A 15,119-nucleotide genomic window follows, 5' to 3' on the forward strand; every position below is an offset into this window, starting at 1 on the left:
AATTCATTCATATTTTGGAAGGATTTGAAATCCATGTATTTGAAGGAATTTGAAGGAATTAAATTCCAATTCCAATTCTAATTCTTTGAATCGAACACACCAAAATGAAAATAATATTCCAATTCCAGCGAAACGAATACGCCATGTGATGGGATTTTAATTTCAATTCCTTTGAATTCCCACGAATTCTGTGAAACGAACACGTTAAAGAAATTCTTTGGAATCTTTTCCTGAATTTTTTTTAACGAGGACAACGAATAAAACATTTTAGTTTTTTTACTACTTTTTTTAATTTATAATTTGAGTTATGCACTTTTTTTATTAATTTTGAATATTTTTTGAATGGTTTTTTATTTTAATAAAAAAACTCATAAAAAATTCAAAAAATAAGAAAAAAAACATAACAAAAAATATAAATAAATAAAAATCTTAAAAAAAACTAAATGTTTTCGCCGTTATCCTCGCTAAAAACGATTTTTATTCATTTGTGGTGATAGATTACAATTCATTTGTCAAACGAACACATTAAAAATTTAATTGGATTTCAATTCTCTCCAATTCCAATTTCTATTCAAATGCTCAGATTTCAAATTCAATTCTTTCAAAATTCCAATTCCATTTCATTATACGAAACGAACGCGCATTCCATTCCTTTATTATTGTTATTTTTTAATAGTTGAGAAAGCGCAAAGCACTACATGCCACGTAGATAATTGAGGAAACTACGGCCGGCAAATCTCTACCCTTAAAAGGCAACAGAAATAACTAATTATGTGCGGAAGCTCCATCCTTGTAGTTGTAATTGTAAAACAATTACCACACAGAGAATAACAATAACAGAAACTCCCCCTTTTGTCTCCCCCTCCATCCTCTTCCCAAACTTGTTTCCCACTAAAACAAGGAAAATGGGTTGTGGGAAATCCAAACACGCCGTTGAAACAGCCACCACCGTCATTAAATCCACAAACTCCGATGGCACCAAACACACCACCACCGCCACCAAAACCGTCGAGGAGACCACCACCGGCTCATCCTTGATACAAAAAGAGACTTTGCATGTTGAAGACATCAACACATCCGACCCAAGCGCCGTTTCCAAAACCGACAATATTGTGGCCCCCGAAACCCTTCAACCCGCACGTGTTTTGGAAGACGATGTGAAGGTTAATGATTCAAACCCAACGGATAATGTGGCGGCAGAGGTTGTGAGAGGGGATGAGAAGGTTAATGATCCCAGCCTACCTGGCTGTAGTGTTCTGGTCCCCATGTCAGGCAAGAACGACGTGGGCACCCTGGAAGTCGTTAAAGAAGATGAAGGGAAGAGAGAATCCGCGGATACCAACGTCAAAACTGACAATGTGATCCCCGCCGAACAGGACAAAACGAAGGAATCCAACCTTACAACGGATAACAAAACAAAAAATGAATTCTTGACTCCCACGCTGAGCGAAGAGGTTGTGGGGCCCTTTGATGTCGCAAAGGGCAATGAAGAGGTTAAGGATTCAAAGCCCGTGAATACCGGTGATGGTCCTAAGGACGACAATTTCAAAGTAAAGGAAAAAGCGCTTGTTGTGCAAGCCTCAGAATCAACAAAAGTGGAAGTAAAGAAAGGTATGAGATCCAGTAATAAAACATGTTAACAAACAAACGAAACACACAAACCAGACATGTTAACATGATTAAATCAATTCAGATATAGATTGTTAATAAGCAAAAATGTATAAGTTTCTTGATATTTGATATATCTTGCAGACGAAGAAGCTGTTGAGGTGACCGAAACAGACATAGTTAAGGCAAAGATCTCAGTTCCAACAGAAACAGAAAAGGCTACCACTACCAGTGAGGTACATATATATATCCTCTTATAATTTTTCACAAATCGAACCGATCATATTAACACATAAAGAAGATTTTAGCAACAAAAGTAACATAACGAACCGGCCGGGCATATTAGTTATGGGATCACAATATATATTTAAGCCAAAATGAGTTGGGTCGGATTGGGTTTAACTTGCAAACAGCGGCGGATGTCAAAAAAAATTTCATCGGGGGCGGAAACTTTTAAGGGTCATTTGTCTGTTACTATATTATCATTTTTTTCGAGCTTTTTCGGGTCAGGTCTGTAAAGTACGGTTCAGGGTAGATTGGATCGTGTTATACAAATAATGTTCTAAATCTAAAATTGATAACTAGTAATTTGTAAAGTTATAATTTCCATACCCTTGCGTATTTCCTAATTTATTAAATGAAAACAATAAAATTAAGTACCTAACGAAAGAAACCTTACCTAACGAAGGAATCTGGCCGGAATTTGGCTGATCGGCCAGCGGCCAATGAAGGGATGATCGGGGACGGCATGACAGTGGCGACTAGAATGGAAGCTGCTTCTTTTGCAGCTATGTTCTTTTTTTGTTTTGTTTTGATAAGGTTTAAACCTTAAAATCATGGGTTGGGCTAAGCTAAGCTAAGCTAAGCTTGTTTATAGTCATTCGGCCTCAGTCTCAATAATTTTAGACAATGTCGTAATGGTCACTGGGCCGTCAGAGTGTTCACATTTGGATATTAATAATGATAATATAAGTTATACTAAGAATCGGTGTTTATATTAACTTTATATTTATAAATTTCTAATTTGGTTTTCTTTAGGGGGGCAGTATAAATTTCATGTGGATTGGTTTCAAAATTTAAAAGTAGAAACTCAACACTTTGTTTTTTGTTAACTTTCAGCCAAATGTTGCAGAAACACAAGAGAAAAAACCATAGACAATATCAAGGATAATGTGAAATCCTAAGAAGACAAGGCATGAATATAACTCAGCCATTGATATGGTTGTGGTTTAATCTTTTGGTAACTTGCTATGTTTTTTGATTGTATACTTTGTGAACATACCTAGAAGATTACAATGTATGTCGTTTTGAAGTTTCCTAGAATACGGTCACTTCTTTTGTTTTTATTGCATCACTTATTTGGATAAGAAACAATGTCAGTTATTGTGAACATTCCTAGAAGATTACAATGTATGTCGTTTTTTGATTTTTATTATTATTTTTTCTTGTCTCATAAAACTTATGGATTAATCAATGGATGAGCTCGGTCCGGAATTTTCTGATCCGGACTTTTAAAAACGCTTGGTAATGGTAGCGTAGGCAAAAATTCTGTAAATACGTGTACCGGGACCAATCCAGAATTTCTGGACAAGGATTTTCTTAAACACCGGGTAACGGTACGCTAGTTTTGATATCGGTACCAAAAGTCTTTTGCTCATCCCTAAGAAACACGAAAATTAATGTTGTCATGCGGACACCATCTATGTAGCTCTGTGAATGCACTTGTGGAACTAGAAAACGAAACGAAATGGGGTGCTGAAGAAACACCAGTCGAACCCCGACAGATTACGAGTAACCTGAGGGTTAGATAGACGTTTCCCACGAGGGGTTAATTCCGGCAAGATGGTTCTTCCGATAACCTGCAAAACAGACAACGTGAGCTCGTCACTAAGAAAGGGGGGGGGGGGGGGTTCCTCCTTGTGACCACCCTCCGGCGTGAGAATCAGTCTATATTACTCTTTGAATATAAAAGTATATTAAGAATACTAGAGCAGTTATCAGGTAAATTATACAAGATATTAGATGATGAAATGATAATACCATTTGGTGTCTTTTATAGCCGAAGGTGGGTTTCCAAGGAGGTTCAGCCGGCCTATTACTCTGCCAACTGTGGCCTACACGCGTGCTCTGCTGGTAATTGGTGGATAGGTAGCGGCTGATAGTGACCAGGCGTGCTGTTCACTTTTCCTTTTCCACCAACTACAGGCTAGGCACGTGGTATGGCAGGAGTTGGTGAGTAGGCGGCGGCTATTGGTCACAGTGCTGTGGCGTGCTGTCTGCCATGCTGCTGTCAGTGAGCTGTCGTATCCTTGGTCAGATCTTTTGTCCATACCTCGTCAGGTATCACACAAAAGATCCTCCATTATTATACGGACTGGCTCATTTAGGCGGGAGTTTTCCCCCTCCCGCCTTTATGTGGGAATGTTCCCGACTTTGCTCATTCCTTCTTCAGGTGACTACTGAATTATTACGAGTGTTAAGCCTTATGCGTGTAGCCATGCTGCGCGGGTGGCCAGTCCCTGATGGCGGGTCTCCGCACCTGCGGGAACAGGCGGGTACTTGGAAACCATAGGGAGGCATTTCCTGCGGGACCAGCTTGCGTACCGCATGTGAGGTCGTCACAACTCTGAGCGTGGTGGGTCCTGCGGGTTTGGTAGGTCGCGGCGCAGACGTCCTTATGGTGAAGTCTGCGGGTTCAACTGCGCAGACGTCCGTTTAAGGAGTCTTGCGTGTTCAACTGCGCAGACGTCTCCTTTTAAGGTGAGTCTTGCGGGTCCTAACCACCTCTGCTGGGACCTACCTCTTCAAGTCCCCCCAGTCCAATGTTCTTCTCATGAATGTTTAATAAAGTGAGGTGAACTTTTGGACTTAAGCAAGGGGTTTTTGAAAAGGGTTTAGTTTTATGGGTTTTCCGCGAGAAGTCTTACCCACGGGTTTCCCAATGTCACGCAGAATTTCCCAATGTTCTGCTTGATCTTTGGGATGATGCGGATAGGTCTGTAACCTCCCCGCAAGTCAGGAGCGTTTAGAACCCTTTGTGTAGATTCTTCATGAGGTTTTGGTGGTTTTGAACATAGTGATCAATCATGTTATAACCACCAACTCCATCCTGAAGTTTCAAACCTTCTAGTTCTTGACGTTCCCGCTATGCGGGGATGTTATTCCCGTTTCTGCAAGCATGGCCCATAAGATCCTTCTTGGTTTCAATTCCTGTGGAGTGCTCGGTATGCGAAGGGTTTTGCCTTGACGCTGTACCCGCACTTCGTCTTAATAGTTACTTTACTCCCAAGGTATCCCTGGCATCAAATCCCTGCAGGTGCTAGGTACGTGAAGGGTTTTGCCTTGACACTGTATATGCGCCTGTCTTATGGTTGCCAAGGTGTTCCTGGCTTTTAATCCCCTACGGGCGCTAGGTATGTGAAGGGTTTTGCCTTAACACTGTACCCGCGCCCGACTTACAATTGGGTGCCGAGGTATGACTTTTTACGGGGGTTAGGTATGTGAAGGGTTTTGCCTTAACACTGTACCTGTGCCCGTTTGGGTGGATTGCCAAGATATTCTCGGCTTCACTTCCCTGTGGGTGTTAGGTATGTGAAGGGTTTTGCCTTAACACTGTACCCGCACCCAACCTTATAGTCGGGTTTTTTCGGTTTCCGTTCCCTGCGGGTGCTAGGTATGTGAAGGGTTTTGCCTTAACACTATACCCGCACCCAACCTTATAGTCGGGTTTTTTCGGTTTCCGTTCCCTACGGGTGCTAGGTATGTGAAGGGTTTTGCCTTAATACTGTACCCGCAGCCGACTTACGGTCAACTGGATAGCCGGGGTAAGGGGTTTTTCCCGCTTACTTTTCGAATCTTTTTGAATTTTTGAAATTTGAAGAGTTGGTGAAAGGATAAGAACAGTCGTCGTGCGACGGTTTCTTCTGACTGTGTCAGGACGTGCTGGAAGTTATGGCGACGTGACATTATATGGTCATTCCAGACGCTTTTTACGGCGCGTGGGCGCGATTTTTCGGGCGCGTGGCCGCAAAATTAATGGCACTCGTCCTTTCAACAGCTGTTGCCAGCTTGCCTGGTGCCACATGTCACGGTTTCATTGCACCTTCAATTTCTCTCTCCTACGCATTAAATTCATCGCATTAATTGCGATCACTATATAAAGGGGAAGAGGGTCCTTTGTAATTCACATCTTCACTTCTTCTCTTCATCTCTAAGGCGATTTCTGGTGAATACTCCCTTATTCAGTTGAGCATTCTTCCGAAATCGTTTCTTCTTCCTCTGCAAAATGTCTTCCCATGATGCTGAAGCTGTAGTCGACGATAAGAGTGCTGCTGGCGAGTGCCAGTGTGCTCTACCTGTCGATCTGTACCAGTACGTCGTCAGGAAATTCATGCTTGAGTCTCTTGAGCCTGAGTTTCCTGAACCCCAGCAGACTGTGTACGATGCCCCAGCGGCAAGATCGGGGTATATGCTGCATTCTTCGTTTATGGGAACCTTAGGTTCCCATTGACAAAGTTTGTGTACCGTGTCTTGGAGAGGCACGGTGTGCACCTGACCGAGGTGCATCCGATGGCGATTGCCAAGATTCGGCACTTCGAGTGGGTGTGCCGGATTCTGGGCATTGAGCCCTATGTGGACCGCCTGATGACCTTCTATACTTGGAGGTGCATCCAGGGGTGGTACACCCTGACAACCCGGATCAAGGGTTTGAAGATTTGCGCAACCGAGCGCAGTCTCCGTTCGTGGAAGCGGGAGTTCTTCTACATTTCTGCCCGCGCCATCCCCATTGCCATGAAGTTTAAAAATGGCCAAGCAATTCCGAGCCTTCACGCCACCAACTACCAGGAGGCGGAATGGTTTTCGAAGATATCCCGGGTCCAATCTCCGGTTTACCGGTTTGCGGAGTCCGGGATGGTGACGCTGGGGATGAGCCGGGTGTGGAAGGAGGCGTCTCGGGTTCCCATCCTTCTCGAATATGGTTTGAACTCTATTCCTTATGGTATGTCTTGTCTTTCTTGCTGATACGAGTTTGTCTTCTAACTGTTTCTTTTTTTTTTTTTTTTTTTTTTTTTTTTTTTTTTTTCCCAGAGGGGAACGATTTGGAGTCGCTCCTGTACCCGCGGGAAGCTGACGGTCCCGCGCGGATGGGTACTCGTGCTCTAGATGAGAACGAGTTGCCCATCCTGGAACAAACGGCGGATCGGTTTGTGGAGGTCTATCCGCTGGGCCACGAGATCCTGAGCCACCGGCGGCCAGGTAAGGCGTTATTCTATCCTCAACCCCTCAATGCTGTACCTGCTGCTGGAATTCCTGACATCCCGTCTTCTTCTGAGGAATCCGCAGATGGTCCTCCGTTGGTGCGGAAGAAGAAAGCTGCCGGCGGAAAAGGGAAAGAGAAGGCGGCCTCCGCAGCCGATCCAGTGCTCCTATCTGACACTGAGTCAGATAGTGAAGAGGTGGCGGGGAACCCCGGTGGTAAGAAGACCACTGCTCCGGAGGCTACGACTGTTACCTCCGGAGAACCAATGACGACGACGGTGACCGGCATCAAGAGACCGGCTCCATCGGGTTCGTCCCCGCCCGTCCGTACGTTCAGGCTCAACATCCTTATCTTTGTAGATTTATCATACTTCATGAATTTATTGAAACACTTATCTTCTTGTGCAGGCGTGGATGTTGACGCATTCCAGGGTGGAGCGCAGAGGAGTACCTCTCCGCCAATGACGGTAGGCTCGGTCAGCCTACCCGAGGCGTCGACCCAGGCGCCTGCGCCTGCTTCCGCTGGATCAGTTGCTCACTCCTTTGAGCCGACTGTTTCAGCTGAGATGACGTCACCGCCGGCGGTGAGTGCGATTTTTACAGCATCTTTCACCGAGCCGGCGATTACAATTGCTGCGGATTCCGCGGCGGCGACCACAGCGGCGACCACGGCGGCCGCTACTATGCCTCCGCCACCGGCAACGACGGCCGGCCCATCAGGTACGCGCGTGGCTTCTCGCCAATCTTTGTCACCTTCCCATCTGCCCGACCTTTTGGATGGATTTCCCTTAGGTTCAGGCGATGGGTTTGGTGGCTATCGGCCTGTGATCGACCCTACAGGTGCGTAGGGTTCTTTTGGCCTGTCATATATTTCTTCATCTTTTCCTAACTGCTTTGTTTCTTTTGCAATGTCGGATTCCAATGAAGTGTATGTTCCGCGATGGAACATCCGCCGAGGAACAACCCTTCGTACCCCTGTGGAGTGCGTGGAATGGGCTCGCCACGCTGCTCCCCATGGTGCGTTGGGGGAAGCCATGGCTAGCTACCAGGAGGGTAGGCTAACCAATGAGCTTCGGGTTCTCCAGGCCCGGATGCAGCCGCGCGTCGAGCTGCTTTGTCGTGAAAACGACAAGTTGAAAGCAGCTCGCGCCAAGGAAGTATCTCAAGCGCGGGCTCTTCGGGAGGAGAACCAACAGCTGTCCGCAGCTGCTGCGGAGAAGGAGAAGGCCTTCAAGGCCCTCGAGGTTGAGGTTCAAGCGCGAATCGAGGCCCGCTCCAAGGCTGCCCAAGCTGTTAACGAACAACTTCGGCTGGCTAAGGAGACTGCGAGGAACGCAACCGAGAGGGCCACCAAGGCTGAAGCCGTTGCTGAGCCTTTACGCGTGGAGAATGAGGAGCTCAAGGCCAAATTAGAGGCTCTCCAACGTGCTCATGATGCCTTGGCGATGGAAGATGCCAAGAAGCTCCAGGAGATCTTGGACCAGAGGGGCGTGCTTGACCATACCGAGCGGAAGCTTAAGGGCGTCGAAGAGGCTGCCGCAAAGGAAGTGCTACTTGCCAACCTTAACACAAGCGAAGCCGAACGCGCCTGCACCCAAGCTCAATCCGCCCTTCAAGAAGCTCTGGTTGCCAAGGAATGGCTTCTTCGAGAAACGTTGTCTCAGGTATGTTTAGCTTTACGTCTTCACGCTTTCCTTTGTACATAAAAAAGGTTTTGACACTTAAATATTTCTTTGTAGGTTGTGCATCGGGTCTTCTCAGAGACTACTTACGATGATGCCATGAGCGCAGCCCTCAACGCTTCTCATGAGGATGGGGAAAAGGCCGGCTTCCTGCTTGGTCTAGGGTTCGTTGAGAAAGGCATCCCGCCTTCCAACTTCCCTATGTTCGATGTGGACACCGAAGCTGCATATGACCAAGCGGTGAACCAATATGCCGCCTTCCCGCATCCGGTGGTGGAGAAGGTGAACGAAGCCGCTGCCGCTGATGATGGACTTGCTATCCTCCGAGCTTTTCTTGAACCGCCAAGCTCTACTGATGGGGCGGGTCCAAGTGGAAGTGGTCCTGAAGCTTGATTCTGAAGATCCCTTCCCGCTGCTAGGATAGACTAGATTTTGTTTTCTTGTAGGCGGGTAGTTACCCGGCCAACCTTGTAATATATCTTTTGAGAAATACAAATCTTTTTTGCGGATAAGACTGTTATTTCCTTCTTTGGGTTCATTGCTTTATAAACCTTATATGACGTGCATACTTAGTTTAAGTTAGCAATTTTCCAAGTGTTTAGAATAGGTTAACCTTGAACGTGGTTGACAATAGGTTGAAGTTTTGCTTCCCCCTTTGTGATTGTGCGGATAGGACCGTCACTTGCACTTGGCAGGATGGCTAAACTTTACCTATGTCTGACCTGCGCATAGGTTTTTCCTTATCTTTTCAGAATGACTTTTAACCGTTCGACGCGCGTTTGTTAATGGGTTAGTGTTCAGCTTCCGCTACCAGGATTCATGCGGGTAGACCGGCACTTTCACATAGTGGGATGGCTCACCTTTTCCCCTTTAACTGACCTGCGTGAAGGTTTGATGCCTTTGGGTTTATGCGGGTTTTGCCGCCTTCCCCACGCAACGATTCTTCACTTGATGCGGTGACTACCGGCATTAGTGTTTGAATCGACCGTTCAACGCGCGGTTGTTAATAGGTTAGTGTTCAACTTCCTCTACCAGGATTCATGCGGATATACCGGCACTTTCACATAGTGGGATGGCTGAACTTTCCCCTTTAACTGACCTGCGTGAAGGTTTGATGCTTTTGGGTTTATGCGGGTTTTGCCGCCTTCCCCACGCAACGATTCTTCACTTGATGCGGCGGATACCGGCATTTCCATGTGCAAAGTTCATAAAATATAAATGTAAAATCATCAGCTTCAATTTGAAGGAGAATCGTTTCCATTAGAAGTGGCTCTAGGCCTTTTTTCTTTACAAATTTGGAATTGATCTACATACAAACTGTGTAATTGAGCTCCCATTAGATGTGGCTTGGATGGGAGCACCATCGAGCCGACATGTATCTTGTTCGGGATCTCGTTGTTTACGCAGTATGTAGTCTCCATTGAAGCTGCGATTTTATTCATGCGTTTCCCCAGCTGGGGTTCACGCATCAGCCTGCTCGACGCTCACTTCGCCACAAGGTGCGCGAGTTTCCCGTCCTTGACAAATGCTTCGACCAAGTCCTTTACGTCTAAGCATTCTTCAGTGTTGTGACCTTTGGTTTTGTGGAAATCACAATACTTTCTCCGATCGGCATTGTGGCGATGTCGGATATATGGAGCCTTTGGCCACGGGAGCTCCTCCGTGGCGAATATCTCGGTCACACTCTTTGTGAGTGGCGTCCACCTGGAGTTCTTCTCCGGTTTCACGTTATCCCTTCCGCCCAACCGATGTTGCAAGCTGGACGGGGTGTCAAAGTTTACCCTTGACTGCCAAATGCCCAGCTTCCGTTTTTTGTTTAATCAGGCGGTAAGGACGTTGTTTTCCCTCGTTTTCTGGGTGTAGAGGTTCGTACTCTGCGGAAGATCTCTACCCAGTTGCCTCTCAGTTTCCGCAAAGCGTTTAGCTGCGGTCATGATGGCATCCCATGTGGATGGCATGCCATCTTTGCCCGTTAGAGTGCGGATGAGTTCCGGGTCGTTTGCGCCTTGGATGAAAGCGGCGCGAACGAGATCTTCGCTAACGTTGCCCAGGCTTAGCTTCTTCGAGTTGAAGCGAGTGATGAAGTCAGGCAAAGTTTCTTCCTCCTCTCGGACGCACTTGAGGATTGTCCACTGCTCCTCAGTGTACTTTCTTTGCTGACTAAAGTGTTGGCTGAACTTCTGTTGGAAGTCCGCCCAATCGTAGATGTGTGGACCGGTAGACGGTCGAACCACGCTCTGGCTGCTCCGACCAGCGTCATTTGGAACATATAACACCACGTGGGTTCCGTCCAGTTACTGACGGTCGCCCCCGCTATGAATCTGTTCAAGTGATCGTCAGGGTCGGAAATACCATCATACGTGCCTATGTTGGACATTTGTTTGGCACTTCTTGGGGCGATTGCTTCCGCAATGTCCCTCGCGAATTTGGACGTTCCCGCCCTTGCCGCAGTTGGCGTAAATGTTTTGGAGAAGTCCCGTGGGCTGTTACCTACGTTTATTGGACTGAATGCTTCTCCAAAACGCCTTCTCGGTTGGGAATCCGTTTCTTTACGCTTCCCTTTCGCCTTATGACGAGGGTTCGCGTCTTCCTCGGATTCCTCCGAATCATCGTCGTATTCGAATTCTTCCACTTGTTGGAGTGAACGTAAACGTTCATCCAACTCAGCTTGAAACTCTCTTTGACGTGCTTCGGCCCATGCTTTAACCTCATCGAGTGTTTGGCAGGGGAGCCTCGTCTGTTGATTTTCTAACTGGGTATCGGTGAATCCCAGTGTCTGATTATTTACTCCACTTGCCCCGGCTTGGGTAGCAGGGGTAGTGTTCGTAAAGTTTGTGTACTCGGTATTCCCCCTTATAGCTGGGGTTGTAGTTACCGGAGTCTCTTGGTTACTTGGTTTCGGGACCGGAGTATCCTTAACCATCTTTCCAGAAGTTTTGAAAAAACTGGAGAAAAATAAAGTTCTAGCTTTATGCACGGATGGCACCAATGAAGAAACACCAGTCGAATCCCGACAGATTACGAGTAACCTGAGGGTTAGATAGACGTTTCCCACGAGGGGTTAATTCCGGCAAGATGGTTCTTCCGATAACCTGCAAAACAGACACCGTGAGCTCGTCACTAAGAAAGGGGGGGGGGGGGTTCCTCCTTGTGACCACCCTCCGGCGTGAGAATCAGTCTATATTACTCTTTGAATATAAAAGTATATTAAAAATACTAGAGCAGTTATCAGGTAAATTATACAAGATATTAGATGATGAAATGATAATACCATTTGGTGTCTTTTATAGCCGAAGGTGGGTTTCCAAGGAGGTTCAGCCGGCCTATTACTCTGCCAACTGTGGCCTACACGCGTGCTCTGCTGGTAATTGGTGGATAGGTAGCGGCTGATAGTGACCAGGCGTGCTGTTCACTTTTCCTTTTCCACCAACTACAGGCTAGGCACGTGGTATGGCAGGAGTTGGTGAGTAGGCGGCGGCTATTGGTCACAGTGCTGTGGCGTGCTGTCTGCCATGCTGCTGTCAGTGAGCTGTCGTATCCTTGGTCAGATCTTTTGTCCATACCTCGTCAGGTATCACACAAAAGATCCTCCATTATTATACGGACTGGCTCATTTAGGCGGAAGTTTTCCCCCTCCCGCCTTTATGTGGGAATGTTCCCGACTTTGCTCATTCCTTCTTCAGGTGACTACTGAATTATTACGAGTGTTAAGCCTTATGCGTGTAGCCATGCTGCGCGGGTGGCCAGTCCCTGATGGCGGGTCTCCGCACCTGCGGGAACAGGCGGGTACTTGGAAACCATAGGGAGGCATTTCCTGCGGGACCAGCTTGCGTACCGCATGTGAGGTCGTCACAACTCTGAGCGTGGTGGGTCCTGCGGGTTTGGTAGGTCGCGGCGCAGACGTCCTTATGGTGAAGTCTGCGGGTTCAACTGCACAGACGTCCGTTTAAGGAGTCTTGCGTGTTCAACTGCGCAGACGTCTCCTTTTAAGGTGAGTCTTGCGGGTCCTAACCACCTCTGCTGGGACCTACCTCTTCAGGTGCTTACAATTTCAAAATTATGGTAAACAGAATACATTGAGCTTGCAAAATCACCATTTGTTTATTAATATACAGAGCTATCATAAGTCCAACAAGACATGCAACCAATTTATTCAAATCAAACGCAAGATTATTATTATTATTATTTCAAAGAGCAGAGCCACAAAATGGGCAAAACCTGAAATCAGAATCCACCTCTCGATCACAGAACTGACACCGGCGGCTTTCCGACGGCGTCAGGAAGTTAGAATCAAGCAACGGCGGATAAAAGAGGCCGCAATTGCTGCAATGCATGAGTTGGTCTTTTCCTGGCCAACGCCAGACCTGTACGAAGAACAGTTTGAGGACTTTGTTGGTGTCGACGAGGTCCGCCGGAGACCGGCAGTTGATGCACCGGCCGGCTTCTTGTTTCAGGACGTTACGAACCTCTTGAGTGACTCCTCCAACGAAGAAGAAGAACATGGTTGGGTTGGGTTGGGTTGGGTTGGGTTGATTAGATCTTGTCTGTCGGGTTAGGGTTTATAGTAATCGGAGGTTTCTGGAGGGTTCTACATACAGAGAGGAAATCCTTCCGGTTGTTGTTAGACCGGTCACTATGGTGAGGGCTTTTAGTGTCACGTCAGCGTTACATGTGCACTGGGGCTTCAAAGCCCCACCTCAAAGATGCCCCTCAATGATGAGGGGGTTTCGAAGCCCCTTAATTTTTTTTTTTACTTTAATAAACTAACAAATTTATTAAATACAATAATTATCAAATACAAATTTAAATTAAAAACATATACAAAAAATCAACTAATTTTAGTCGTCGTCGTCGGCGTCGCCGTTTTGGTGTTTGTTTCTCCAAATATGTTCAACCAAATCCGCTCAAAGACTGAAATTCGTTTCTTTTTTTCGTGTTCTTAATAAAATAGCAAATCTCTCATCTTCGTTTAGTGTTGTCGTCGGATCCGGCGCATCGTCGTACTCGCCTTGACATATTGCTCTACCCGAGTCCTCCAGTATCATATTATGCAAGATAATACAAGTGTACATTACATTTCTTAACTTATCCATGTGCAGAATATGAGCCGGATGTCTAATTATAGACCAACGTTTCTTTAATACCCCGAATGCCCTTTCGATGTCCTTTCTGGCCGACTCGTGTTTTTTCTTGTAATATTTTCGTTTATCATCAGTCGGGCACGTAAAGCTATGAACCAACGTTGCCCAATCCGGATAAATGCCATCGACTAAATAATATCCGTATTCGTAGTTGACACCATTAGTGGAAAATGAGGTGTCAGGTCCAACCCTGTTTACGAGACGGTCGAAAAGAGGAGGCACATTTATCACAACTATATCATTGTTTGCACCGGGCATCCCAAAGAAAGCATGCCATATCCAAAGATCAAATGATGCAGAAACCTCAAGGATAACCGTTGGTCCATCATGATCACCCCGATGATATTGACCTTGCCAAGCAACTGGGCAAGCTTCCTAAGCCCAATGTGTGCAATCAAGATTACCAAGCATCCCAGGAAAACCGTGCCTCTGTTCATGCACCTCGAATATTTTTTGTATGTCGGATTGAGTCGGTTTCCTCAAATATTTTTTATGATATAGTTGAGGAATACCTAATATTAAATTTTTAATGTTAGTTTATTAACTTTGCATTTAAAATGAGAGGATTTATAAATACATATTAAAAAATGATAATACTCACATTCGCAGAACGTATGAAGGGATTCACGAGCCATTGTCTCCGACATTTGTAAATACTCTTCCATGGTGTCGCTCGTGGTCCCGTACGCGAGTTGACGAATTCCGCCATGCATTTTTGCAATGGAGAATAACCGGGCTTACCTCTCGCGTCATCCTGTTGTTGGAAAAAATCATAATCGCGTTCTAAATCACCAACAATTCATAAAAAAAAGTTGGTGAGTCATCCGAAAGCGCCGCCGGAATTGTTCCGCATCAAAAGTCACGTCTGGCAAAAAATAATCTTGCATCAACCTTTCATGAGCACCGACACGATCCCGTTGTCGATGAGGACGTCTTGTTAGCGGTTGTGAGCTTTCGCAATGCTCGACTAAGACTCTGGCAGCATCTAAAATAGCACTAAATATTACCTCATCACCTGAATCGGAGTCTGAAATAACGTCGGGATCAGGGTAGTAGTCGGGTGTCGAAGACGAATCGGAAGACATTTTTGGGAGAAAATTATAAAAATTGAGATTGTATGGTTTAGTTTGAGATATATATATATATATATATATATATATATACACATATATCTCAAACGGTCCAAAAATTAGCCGTTGGAGAGGGGGAGGGTCCCACACAATTCACCTTCCGCGCCGGCCGTTTGAACGATCTCTCCATCAGCGCCCCTGGGCCAACGACGCCCCACAATGGTGTTTAGAGCCCACCGCGCCCAAAAATGGGGGCCAATGGCGCCCCATAGCGCATAGTCTTAGAGCATTCCCATTTCATTCTCTAAAAAATACGAGAGGAGTCTCCATTTTTTAGAGATGGTTAAAAGTTGTGCGAG

General features: G+C 46.0%; 2 protein-coding genes and 1 long non-coding RNA gene across 3 annotated transcripts; 1 reads left to right on the forward strand and 2 right to left on the reverse strand.

Annotated features, from left to right (window-relative positions):
- Nucleotides 1–1,337: 1,337 nt before the first annotated feature.
- Nucleotides 1,338–2,966, forward strand: LOC143631468 (uncharacterized). Its single transcript, XR_013153363.1, has 4 exons — nt 1,338–1,472; nt 1,509–1,611; nt 1,753–1,844; nt 2,728–2,966. It is a non-coding gene; the product is annotated as an uncharacterized LOC143631468 (long non-coding RNA).
- Nucleotides 2,967–12,724: 9,758 nt separating this feature from the next.
- LOC143631470 (uncharacterized) lies at nt 12,725–13,135 on the reverse strand. The gene has a single exon (XM_077100234.1). The coding sequence runs from the start codon at nt 13,049–13,051 to the stop codon at nt 12,737–12,739; it is 315 nt and encodes a 104-aa protein (XP_076956349.1). The 5' UTR covers nt 13,052–13,135; the 3' UTR covers nt 12,725–12,736.
- Nucleotides 13,136–13,453: 318 nt separating this feature from the next.
- Nucleotides 13,454–14,775, reverse strand: LOC143631476 (uncharacterized). Its single transcript, XM_077100241.1, has 3 exons — nt 14,554–14,775; nt 14,292–14,444; nt 13,454–14,065 (listed from the first exon to the last, which is right to left on the reverse strand). The coding sequence occupies exons 1-3, from the start codon at nt 14,773–14,775 to the stop codon at nt 13,454–13,456; spliced, it is 987 nt and encodes a 328-aa protein (XP_076956356.1).
- Nucleotides 14,776–15,119: the final 344 nt, after the last annotated feature.

The sequence above is a fragment of the Bidens hawaiensis genome, unplaced genomic scaffold (genome assembly GCF_021521415.1).
Source record: "Bidens hawaiensis isolate Kalapana, Puna unplaced genomic scaffold, B.hawaiensis_p1.1 tig00006083_1, whole genome shotgun sequence".
Taxonomy (NCBI): Eukaryota; Viridiplantae; Streptophyta; class Magnoliopsida; order Asterales; family Asteraceae; genus Bidens; species Bidens hawaiensis.